General features: G+C 33.0%; 1 protein-coding gene across 3 annotated transcripts in view; it reads right to left on the bottom strand.

The window, feature by feature from the left end:
• Positions 1-1,335: 1,335 nt before the first annotated feature.
• CHD1 (chromodomain helicase DNA binding protein 1) overlaps positions 1,336-12,731 on the bottom strand; it is a 77,011-nt gene continuing 65,615 nt past the window's right edge. For all 3 annotated transcript variants that reach the window (XM_060635300.3, XM_060635303.3, XM_060635302.3), the window contains 5 exons: positions 9,472-9,650; positions 7,696-7,792; positions 6,656-6,707; positions 5,695-5,905; positions 1,336-3,929 (listed from right to left, as the gene is read on the bottom strand). In XM_060635300.3, the coding sequence (XP_060491283.1) occupies positions 3,584-3,929; positions 5,695-5,905; positions 6,656-6,707; positions 7,696-7,792; positions 9,472-9,650 (885 nt within the window). In that variant the 3' untranslated portion in view covers positions 1,336-3,583. The remainder of the gene's footprint in view (positions 3,930-5,694; positions 5,906-6,655; positions 6,708-7,695; positions 7,793-9,471; positions 9,651-12,731) is intronic.

Below are 12,731 nucleotides of genomic sequence, written 5' to 3'. Positions count from 1 at the left end.
CAATAGCCTTTTAGGATAGAAAATGTGGCACATAAAGATCCATTGAAGAATTTGTATAGATACTTGGAAACAGTTTGGAAAGTAGTTTTTAATCCTACTTTACCAAGTAATCTCATCTTTCATTCTTTAACTTAGCTAATATCCCTATCATTAGGTCTTTCTTTATAAAAGAATCCAAAGATTTCCTAATAAAATCAGTCTATTAGGTTCTTGGAGGAAAAAAAAAAAAAAAAAAAGAAAAAATATTAGCATAAAGAATCTATAAAATTACTCACTAGTCATTGTCAGGAGAAAATATAATTTCAATTGAATTGTTTTAAATGTCTAAAATGAGAAGATGAGAATTTTAACACAGAAATTCTGACATTGTCAAGATATTTTTGTTGTACTTGCACCTAGTTGCCTCCCCTTAAACATGCTCATAAATCTTGCATAAGGTGCAACATATGTAATAGTTTTATCTATACTTTTAAATCGAGTCTTAAACTTAAGCAATGGGTTTGATAGTTGTTTATATTGTTAGATATCAATTTAGAAACATTTAAAAATATTATTCCATTATTTGCTAAGTAATGAACTACTCAAAATTTTAATAATTAAGCCACATTTACGAGTTCACATTAAAATTTCAGACGAAGCAAGGTAAGTCTAAATGAAGCCCGTATTTAAAAACTAGTTGCTTTTCCAACCCCCTCCCCCTTTCAAATCACCACAGCCCTTGACAAGAAATATCACAACTATAAACCTACATTATTATTTATGGTTTAAAGATCATTGTCTAGTCAGAAACAGAGTAACGAAGATAGGAATTATGCCATTTATACCACTGTATAGTCTTGATAAATCTCAAGAAAATGAAATCAGTGTATCTATACAACCCTTTCATAATTTAACTACAAAATGAATTACAGAAATTATTGTATTTGTAATCTACCATGTCTTATGCAACTTCTATAAAAATTTCAGTTTTATTAAGCCACTCACTCTGAAATTAGTGAACAAATCATTCACACTCCAGTTTTCCACAGCTTTCCAGTCTAAAATTATTTTCTAACATACCCTGAAAAATACTTTCTTTATAAGCAAACAGGCCATTGCTTTTAATAAGAAATCATTTATTGTATATTATTAAAGTGGAGGGTTAATTGGTACAGTACTATGCATAATCTCTCACCCTTAAAAATTTAAACACAAATGGATATAAATAGCAAAGCAGAATGAGCATGTAATAGACAAAATTTAAGCATATTTTATAGAGAATGTTCCCTGTTATATCTATGTACCAATGTTCTTCTCCATTGTGTCTTAGTAAGTTTATGGCTTGTTCCTCTTCTACATGATTGCTGACTTTTTACAAATAATGAACATATTTTCCATCAATTAATGTTACATACAGTTTTAGGTTTTCCATTCAACTCAGCTAATTAGGTGATTGATATATTCAACTAAATATGGCATTGTTAAGAAAGAGCCCATTCCATTGCCTCAAAAAATGTAATATTGTTCTTCTATGATATTTTGTATAATAGAATATAATGCAAATATCCCAGCTACAAAGTGATGAATTAAAAATGCAACCCTGATCTTTTTACTATGTCAATATTATAACTTCGTTAAGCATTATCTTGTTGTGTTAAATGCTATCTTGTGGAATAATCATTTACATTAAATGTGGAAAAAGTTGAAAAGCTTAAAAATGTGTACCGGCACTATGTTTTATCACTTTTAAATTTAATTATAAATTGACATTTAAAAATTGAGTTAGTGTTCCTATGTTATTTGATATACCAGGAAAAAACAGATTATCGTTCTTCAGGTAACTAAAAGAGGGATCACCAAAAAAAAAAAAAAAAAAAAAAAAAAAAAGGAAAGCTTTGTTCACATAAAATTTTAGACTTTAATGGAGAAAATTAAAATGTTTAAAAAAAATACATCCATCTATGGACAAATTTCTGTAGATTATTCCCACAGTTTATCAACATGGGACACTTTAAAGACTATTATAGGCATATACCAATATACTTATATTTGTCAAAGTTAAGATTCAAATTTGTTACATCACAGCGCACATCCAAGAATGTGTCACATGTTCAAAAATCCCCACTGAATATAACAAAATAAAAATCTGTGAATAAATATAAGGCATTCTGAAATAAAATCTGCAGGAAACCAACAAAGATTTCTATGATCTAATTTTACTTCATAGATTCATATAGTCTTCAAAATAGACTTAGTTTTGTAGTGCCACACACTTAATATTCAACTGCTTACCAAAATACCTTTTGCCTGGTAGCTAAACGTTACTACTTAAAAAAAAAAAAAAAAAAAAAAAATTAAGTGCTTGAGCGAGTAAGAATGCAGCAGAAAATTACAGGAGCCCACATATCCTTTTTCTTAAATTTAATTTGTCATATATAAGGTTTTTATATACAATCAGTGTGCATTGTAACAGTTTATATTAAAAGTCAATCAAGTTTATCTAAAATGTTACCTGGCTGCATAGCACATTTGACATTATTGCCCACATGAAAAGGGAAAACAAATGGATTTTACAATAACTTTTGGCCATTTTGGATTCTGAAAAGTGTTCATACACCTACCCTTTTAAACCAAATGCATCTGAAAAAAATGTTTCCAGAGCATGCAGTTTAGATTTTACATATTATCTCACCATTTTGTTACTACAAACACAATATTTACTAAAAAAGAAAAAATGAAAGAAATAACATTTATCTAATAAAATAGTCAATATAAAAAGAGACTAATGGAATTAAGTGGCCCCTTTCCCCATTTTTTACATTCTAAACAATGATTCCATCAAGACAAATCATTAAAAAGTGTTATTACACTGATAATTTTTTTTAAATGATAAGAAGGCCTGAGTTGGTAGGGAAAGGAACAGTCAAAAAAAGCCTGAGCAGGGAAAGGAAGTAAGGAAAGCTCATTTAATCCATTTACAATAATTTACAGCCATGTGTGTGTGTATGTGTAAAAAGGCATAATAACAGATCACAAACAGGAAATTCCTGGCTATTTTACAGATATAAGTACAGAATTTAAATATTCAAGCTTGTGATGAAAAGCGGCAAGGTGGTCGCAGTGTACAATGTAAACAAGTAGCTTTGGAAAGTGAACAAAGTCCTTGAGTGTTTTTTCTTTATTAAGAAAAGAACTCTCTTTCATTCCTTCCTGAAACATGATCACAGGTCAGAGTAAAGTTCATATACAAACATAATTTAAATGGAGGTCAGTCTAAAATCACTGACTTAAAAACAGTTTTATCCAGCCTATATGGAAGGGCAGTGTTGAGGTCCCTGTAATAGTAAACATTTTCCATTTCTTTAAAAAAGAAAAAAAAAAAAAGTACTACAGTATTTGTAGTACAGTGCAGCATAATCCTTAAATATAAAAATATTTTCTCTTCTGTTGGGATAATAGACCTTGCATCCTGGAAAGAAGTAACAATACTGCTACTGATAGAAGATCTGTTTATATCTTTCAAGTCATGTAAGGCAATTACTGTGTTGGTTTATGATATATGGCTAAAAGAAAAGTCCAGAAAGACAAAAAGTATCAGTTTTTGTTATGTTTTCCGACTACTCCAGGTATGCTCAGGTGTACTTTTGTGTTCAACTGAGTGTTCAAATGGAGATCTGGAGCCATAAGGAGACCTCTGATCTAGTGGTGATCTGGGGCCACTACTGGAAGCTCTGTGGTCCATCTGCCAATCTGAGTGATACCTATAATCCCTGGAAGATTTATGGTGTGTATATTCAGAACTTGCCCGATGGTCTGAATGCAACCGATGGTCTGAATGAGAACGATGATCAGAATGAGATCTGTCCTTTAAACTTCCTTCCAAATTTGACCTGTGATCTCTACTCCTGTGATCATCCAGTTTTCTGTGTTTCTCTCTATCACTATAATACCTAATGAAAGAGAAATTAGGGATTAAATTAATGATGGAAATTAAATGTTTCCAAATAGAAAAAATATTAAAAAAATAAAACAGAAAAATACTTTAAGGCATCCTTTTAAATTGTATAGAAGCTCTGTGTTTCACAACAAGACCTCCTCAGTGAGCTTAAGTCACTGGACCTGTCTCTGCATGCCTCTGTGGAAAAATCATTCAATTCACAAAACTAAAGTGAACCATACAGAGAACCTCAGATACCATCTAATTTTACATGCCCATTTTTAATTATTTACTTAATATAATTTTATTTTTAATTAAACTATAATGGACATGCAGTATATTAGTTTCAGGGGTACAACACAGTGATATGAAATTATATACATCATGAAATGCTCACCAGGGTAAGTGTATAGTTACCATCTGTCACCATACAAAGTTATTACAATATTACTAAGCTGTACTTTATATCCCCATGACTTATTTTATAACTGAAAATCTGTACCTCTTAATCTCCTGTACCTATTTCACCCATCTCCCTGACTCCATTCCCCTCCCTCCTGGCAACCACCAGTTTGTTCTCTTGTCTTTATGAGTCTTTTTTGCTTTTCTGTTTGTCCACTGTTTTTGTTTGTTTTTTATTCCAGATACAAGTGAAATTTTATGCTATTTGTCTTTCTCTAACTTATTTCAATTAGCTCACATGCCCATTTTTCAACTGATTGTTAATTTTTATTCTATGGGACATTTGTCTTAATGCATCTTAATTATCTGGAAGTGGGGGTTAGGATAATGATATAGAATACCCTTGAAATCAGAGCCTTTTATGAAACTCTAAGCAGAAAAAATAAAAACCTCTAAAATTCAGTCTATGAACTAATTTGTAGAAGAGAACTTTCACTGGTTGGGGAAAAGTCCTTGTTACAAAAAAAATATGAATTATGTTCTGTAAGTCTGTGAAATTATAAATATTTACTGCTACAAACAGGGCTTTGCATTTTGTGCCCTTTTCTAATTATAAGAGCCATTCTACAATTGATACTTATTATGTGACAGCACTTCTATCATAGAGAAGAAATGATTGCAGTAAGCACAACTAAAATGTGAAGAAAATCTAATTCCTCTATTTCTGATCTTTTTTTCTTCTCAGTTTTTTCTTTTGCTTTTAATTGTAACTAACTGATGAAAATACTCCTTTATGAAATAAAATGTATTCTGTTGTTATATTCAGATTGTTTAACTACTTAAAGGCTTCAAAAAACAACAAAACAATACTAAACAGAGAAAACTTCCTGATTTCAGGACTACCCCAGACTGCCATGATTAAGTTTATCCTCAGTACGGTGTTTTCACATAAATTAATTTTTCCCCTAGGAGTTTTTTAGTGGAATGGAACACAGAATTCTGCCCATCAAATTTCAGTCATATTCCATCAAGCTTTAATTTTACTCTGTTATTGTATTTTGAAGAGTATTTGAGCCAATATCCTCTAAAACCAACAAAAATGAATCCTATGACTTATACAGAACTCCCTATACTTTCATCTCTTACTGCACACTTTATAACTAAAAAAATTTTTGGAGAAATTCAGTTCTTAATACTAACAAAAAGTACTCTATATCAGTTTTTTTTTTTTTAATTTGTAAACAAACACCTTAATTTCACATAAGATCTGTTCTGATTACCTGAATAATGAATTGGCTGGCAAGGTCAAATAGAGTACATAAAGGTCAAAAAGAGAAGGACACAAATAAGCAAAACTGCAAAACCATCCAGTTTACCTGCTTTCTTGCTTGTAATGATCCCAGTCACGATGATCTTTACCATTACTAAAGGAAGAATAGGGTCTTTTCCTAGAGTCACTCTTTTTGTAAGAATCTCCCTGATGTCGGTCTTTATGATGATCATGATACTGAGATAAGTGTCTATCAGATGAATAACTGTCCCTGCTGCTATCATCGTGATTTGTATTCTCTTTTAATCTTTCCACATCTGTTAGATAAAAGAGTACAGCTTTTGTTAATGACTTAAAAAAAACACATGGTAAACAAAAGTAACTTTGCTGCTAGATTACAAGAACTCTTATTTCAAATCCAGATAAACAAAATCAGTTGCCAAATACTGTTAAAGACTTTAGAACCGGTCTATAAAGGCAGAGCTAAGTCTTATAAAGGGTTACTGTATTCTGAAGTGTGAAAAACCACAACTGAAACAATTTGGAGACCATTTCCTTCTCAGACTATACTTTTGTGACTCTTGCACAGACAGAATACATTATATTCTAAATATTGTTTAAAAATACATTCATTTTAACAATTATTCTATCATTTCTTGAAACTGGCAAAAAAGGTTGATTTATGGAAAGGTTAATAAGCTAAAGTTATTGTTTAAGATAAAAGATTCAATACTAAAACCTGAGTATGTGTCATCTAAAACAAACCTGAAAGAGGAAAACAGTTTTTTTTTTTTATTTTTTTTTTTTTTCAACGTTTTTTATTTTTATTTTTGGGACAGAGAGAGACAGAGCATGAACAGGGGAGGGGCAGAGAGAGAGGGAGACACAGAATCGGAAACAGGCTCCAGGCTCCGAGCCATCAGCCCAGAGCCCGACGGGGGGCTCGAACTCACGGACCGCGAAATTGTGACCTGGCTGAAGTCGGACGCTTAACTGACTGCGCCACCCAGGCGCCCCGAGGAAAACAGTTTTTAAATTTACTTTCTAAAACAATTAGTAACACTTACCTGGATTTCTAATTACTTGAGCATTCAGGCTGCTGTTCTGGTCATTATTTTGCTAAAATAAATGCACATATGTAAGAATCTTTTAAGTGGCTTCAAATACCCTTACAAAATAGGAAAAAGAAAAAACACCCCAAAATGGAAATCCTGATGCTGAAAGAAGTTCTCATACACATGTATAAATGCATCACTTGCAGATTTTTTTTTTAAACATAGACTGTCTTTCTTAAAAAATTCGACCTTGAAATAATTTTAGAGTTACAGAAAAGCTGCAAAAACAGTAAAGTTCCCATATGCTGTTTACCCAGCTTTTCCTAATGTTAACATCTCACATAACACCACAGTATGATAATCAAAACTAAGTGTTAACACTGGCACAATACTATGAAATGAACTAGAAACTGTGTTCAAATTTTTAACATTTTTCCACTAAGATCCCTTTTCTGTTCCAGGATCCAATCTGGAACTCCATATTACATTGGGTTTTCTTATCTTCTTAGTTTCCTCTAATCTAATGAATAGCTTTTTACGTTTTTTTGTCTTCAATGACCTTGACACTTTTGAAATGTAAGACAGTTATTTTGTAGAATACCTCTCTCAATTGGAGTTTGTCTGGTATTTTCACATGATCAAATTAAGGTAATACATTTTTGCCAAGAATTCCACAGAAGTGATCTACCTTTCTTATTAGCACACTATACTGATGGTTCATGAAGTTGATAGGTCTTATTTTAGCTGATGTTACCCTTCACCATTTAAGGTGGTGTAACCAGATTTCTCTTCTATAAAGTCATTATTTTTCTCTTTGTAATTAATAAACATCTTAGATGAGATACTTTTAGACTATGCCAATATCTTATTTTCTCAGCCACTAATTTTAGCTTCCTTCAGAACATCTACCTGCAGCAACTTTTATTGTGGTCTGACAGTGATTCTGTATTTCCTTTATTCCTCCTACATTTATTAATTGAATTCTTCTACAAGAAAGAATGTCTCAGTTTTAATAACATAAATTAAAGGAAAAATATGATGCATCAATTTACCTGAGATTCCTGCCGTTTTTTAATAGCATGCTTATATAACTTATGTAATTTTCTTGCATCAAACTCCGTAAACTTAGATACAAAAATCCACAGGTTTCTAGAAAAAGAACAGGTAATCAGTCTGGTAGAAAATATTTAGCTTTTTCATGGAATCCTTATCCCCTAGGTAGAAACACATACACATATACTTAGCCTTCCGTAGAACAAAGTCTAAAGAGATTATTTCTACAAACTGTAAGAGACTCTTAAATACAGAAAACAAACTGAGGGTTGATGGGGGGGTGGTGTATGGAGGAGAGGGGAAAACGGGTGATGGGCATTGAGGAGGGCACTTATTGGGATGAGCAATGCGTTTTGTATGTGAAGTGATGAATCATGGGAATATATCCCCAAAACCAAGAGCACAGTGTATACACTGTATGTTTAGCTAACTTGACAATAATTTAAAAAAATAAAAAAATAAATAAATAACTTTATATGGAGGTGCCTGGGTGGCTCAGCTGTTTACACCTTTGACTTCGGCTCAGGTCATGATCTCTAGTGCGGGCATTCAGGCCCCTCATCGGGCTCTGTGCTGACAGCTCAGAACCTGGAGCCTATTTCAGATTCTGTGTCTCCCTCTCTCTGCCCCTTCCTGTTTGTGCTTTCTCTCTCAAAAATAAATAAATAAAAAATAAAATAAAAACTTTATATGGCTAAGACTCCAACCTTTTTTTTTTTTTTTAAAGTAATCTCTACACCCAACGTGGGGCTTGAACTCATGACCCTGAGATCAAGAATCACATGCTCCACCCACTGAGCCAAATTGGTGTCCCCATTTGGGTAAGACTCCAAATAAAACCAAACATTGTTTTAGTTCTCTTCCAAATCCCTTAATTTTATAGCCTTTTAGAGCAAAAAAACAGTAATCCATCCTATTGAAACCAAAAATATGTAAATTTACAAGTCAAAAAGGGACTCGTATTATGATTTATATTAGGTATAAAAGAAACAAGCTATGTTAGTAGTCTGAGTAAAGATACCATCAGATAATGTGCATTAAGGAGAAAGGGGACAAGGATAGAATTTCTTTTTTAACTTTAATCATCACTCCTTCAGAAATATATCATTACAGTTTTTTGCTTTGGTATGTAGCTGCACTGCATAAAGCAAGAAATCAGCAGACTAATAAACTGACAGGACTGGTTTATGGTCATTTTATAGTATTCCTAACTTGTCTTGCAGTTTGGCTTAACACTGATCTGATCTGGTAATCATTAAGTGATTTGTATAATACAGCAGCTCAGACTTAAAATTTTAAGATCAACTGTGCTGCTGCTTCTAAAATAAAAGGGAAAATAAAAGTGTGCATTTTACACTGTTTGAGAATATTAATTCTTACAAGGCTATATACTCACACCTGGAAGATGAATTGCTAAATTTATGTAACAAATTTATTTGGAACTGCAAACTAAAGATATTACTAAGAAGAATTTGGTGAAGTGCAGAGATTTTTAAAAATAAAATGCAATCTGAATTTTAATGAAACAATGTTGACTATTTCTTAATGACAGAGGTGCCACCTGTGCCTTATCATGATGTGAATTAAGCAATCATTCATAAATAAAAAGCTTTAAAGGGAAAAAATGAAAACAATCGCCTTCAGATTACTTCTTTAAATAGTATTTTGTTATCTAAACTTCAGAATAGGAAAAATAAATTGAAATATGAGACAATTAGATGGTTACATAATTACAATTTAGGAAATTAACACTTCCTGAAAAGTACATCACTTACTTTCTCCACTGCTTGATTTGTTCAGGATTTGTATACTCTTTCAGACATTCTGTGATATGGTCTCCAATTTTTATTAAACACTGTCTAGTATGCTCCAGTTGTTCTCTTTCTGAAAGGCCTTTTTCAGGCCTATCAAGTTGTTTCAAAGCTGCTTTGACAGGCCTCATTCTTTCTTTACACTTTAAAATGGGAAAATAAGAACATGTATTAAAAACAAGAATTCAACAAAGATCTACTTCTTTCAATGATATCTATATGAGTAAATATAGCACTGTTTGATGTTAAAATAAGCATTAAAGCTCGCCTCACAGCTCTTAAATATCAGGGTTTTTTTCCCTCAGATTATCTTCAGAAAGTAAGGTTTTTCATTATCATTTAAATTCAACCTTTGTGCATGTAAAAGCTTTGGATTAATTTACCTTCTGTAAAAATGGTTACTTTCTGCACTGCAACACATCATGAAGCAGTCTTTTTTTTTTTTTTTAAAGTTTATTTCGAGAGAGAAAGAGACAGAAAATGTGCACTTGTGTGGGGGAGGGGCCGAGAGAAAGAGAGAGAGAGACAGACAGACCAACCGACCGACCGAGAATCCCAAGCAGGTTCCATGCTGACAGAACAAGGTTGAGATCATGACCTGAGCTGAATCCAAGACTTGGGTGCTTATCTGACTGAGCCACCCAGGCGCCCCAATCATCATCAAGCAGTCTTAAAACACAGAATGCTAAAAAATAAAATATTTCAGACTATAACTTAATACCCTAGACTCACTCTAATGTAGAACAAAATGTAAAAATATGAGGACCTTTTATAAAATAAAATATGCTGTCAAACTATTAAAATCAATTGACCTATAAGTATAAATTGTCTATTCTTCTAAACCTTTGGGACAAAACAAAGTAAATAATGAATTTTGCTCTTACCATATTTTGGCTACTCAAAGAGTTGGGGATACTTGATAGAAACCTTTTTCCTTACCCTACATATCACTAGCATGCTAATAAAAAGAGGATATAACAAAAATTGATGATTCAGTTAAAATACAATTCGTGCAATAAAAACTATAACCTCAGGGGTGCCTGGGTGACTCATTTGGTTGGGCATCCAACTTTGGCTCAGGTCACAGTCTCAAGGTTTGTGAGTTCAAGCCCCACTTTGGGCTCTGTGCCGACAGCTCAGAGCCTGGAATGTGTTTCATATTCTCTCTCTCTCTCTCTCTCTCTGTTCCTCCCCTGCTCGATCTCGCTCTCTCTCAAAAATAAATAAAAGATTTAAAAAACAAAACAAACTATAACCTTACACCAAAAGTAGAATGAAAATATCACTAAAAAGGCAAACTAATTTACATATATTAACATATATTAACATATATTAACATGTAAAGCAAATTTAAAATGAACAATGATTAATAATAATTAATAATTTACAAGTAGTAAAGTTGGGTTAGTTCAGGAATGTTAAGGATGGATCAATTACAGACAATATATTTAGTGAGTTCAAGCCCATGTCGGGCTTGGTGCTGACAGCTCAGAGCCTAAAGCCTGCATCAGATTCTCTGTCTCCCCCTCTCTCTGCCCCTGTCCCACTCGTGCTGTTTCTCAGAAATAAATAAACACTTAAAAAAAAAAAAAAAAAAAAAAATCCTTGTATTGTTGCTGTGGAAGGGCCACTCTTATTATAAATTAACTGTCTATATTATGTGTGGAATTGTTTCTGTGGATTTTATTCTGTTTTACTGACCTATTTGTCCAGATCATTTGGAACTTATCCAACTTTTGTCAGGAATAACTTAAATAACATTAGAATCAAATATTTTTTACTTAAAATTAGAACTCAGCCAGGCCTGATTTTTTTTTTAAGAAACCTTTTTCTAATTTTTAGCATTACTCCTGTATCTGTTCTCTACATTTCCTGCTTCTTGTTCAATTTTGGTAGTTTATATTCTGCTAGAAAATGATTCATTCAGTGTATGTCATTCGACTGCATACCCTGTTCTCAGCATTGTCCTAGACTCAGGAGACAGAGCAGTAAATAAAAAGACACCTTGCCTTTGTGGAACCTGTACTCTAGTAGGAGAAAACAGCCAATAAATAAATAGACTATGTGTTGGATGGTGACAACTGTGATAAAGAAAAAGAAAGCAAGAAAAAGTAGAGAGGTTTCTACTTCATATACAGTATCAGAGAAGAGTGATGTTTGAGCAGACATCTAAAGAACATGAAGGAGTAAGCCATTTTGAGCAGAGGAAGTTCTAAAATTTTTATGTTCAAAGGAACAGTATAAATGACAGTGTGGCTGGGACCTACTAAGTGAGGGAAGTAGCAGAGATGATGGGAGTAATAAATCAGATGCAGCATCTTTTGGCCTATAATTATGAATCTTTTAATACTGAGTGAGAGGGAAAGCCACTCAAGGATTTTAAGTAAAAAATAAGAGGGGTGACTTTATTCTCCCTGATAGTCACTATCACTCTGGTTGCTGTGGGGAGTATGCATTGAGGAACGAAAAGGGTATATAGCAGGGGATAGAGTGGGAATGGTGAAAACAGCTATGAAGCTGTTGAAAGAATCCAGGGAAGAGATGGCTGTAGCTTGAAGCAGTATGGCAGAGCCAATATCATTTGCTTAGTCCAGTATCATTTGTTCATTGACTGATTGGGGGGCGGGGGGAGGGGATAAGAAAAAAGGAGGAATTCATGACTGAAATCCATGCGCTAAGGCCAGGGCCTGAAGATGGGAAATGGAGCAATGGTAATAAATATTTATAAAGTACTTACTATGTATCAGAAGCTGTGTGTTGTGTAAAAGGCACCTCTTTTGATTCCAGTAGTAGGCCTTTGCAATACTATTTATTTTATTGAAGAAACTGAAGTTCAGACTGAAATAACATCTGGCAAACCCAGGTCTGACCTGGAACTCTGTATTCATTCTTGACTATTAAATTATACTCACATTTAGGAGACAGATCAGTAAGGCACAAAATAGCTATTCCCAAATAAAATTTATACAGTAGTAAAATCGTAATCATGTAAGCTCTGGCTCCAGAGTCCATGTTTAAAATAATTCCATTCTTCATCTCCATAATACAAGAGATTTTAAGATCAATTATGAAGGTTAGTGAAGAAGAAATTCATGTATTGGGCACAACAGGAAATTTTCCTTTAAGGCAGTTACATGAACAAGTCAGAAAGCCAAGGAGGAAATGTGGGCAAAGAAAAGAGGCGAGAGATGCAATTACACCAAACTCAGTAACGAGCAGGTAAA

Source organism: Panthera onca, chromosome A1, assembly GCF_046562875.1.
Source record: "Panthera onca isolate mPanOnc1 chromosome A1, mPanOnc1 haplotype 2, whole genome shotgun sequence".
Lineage (NCBI taxonomy): Eukaryota > Metazoa > Chordata > Mammalia > Carnivora > Felidae > Panthera > Panthera onca.
Note: the sequence above shows the minus strand (reverse complement) of the source record. Positions and strands in the feature narration are given on the sequence as shown.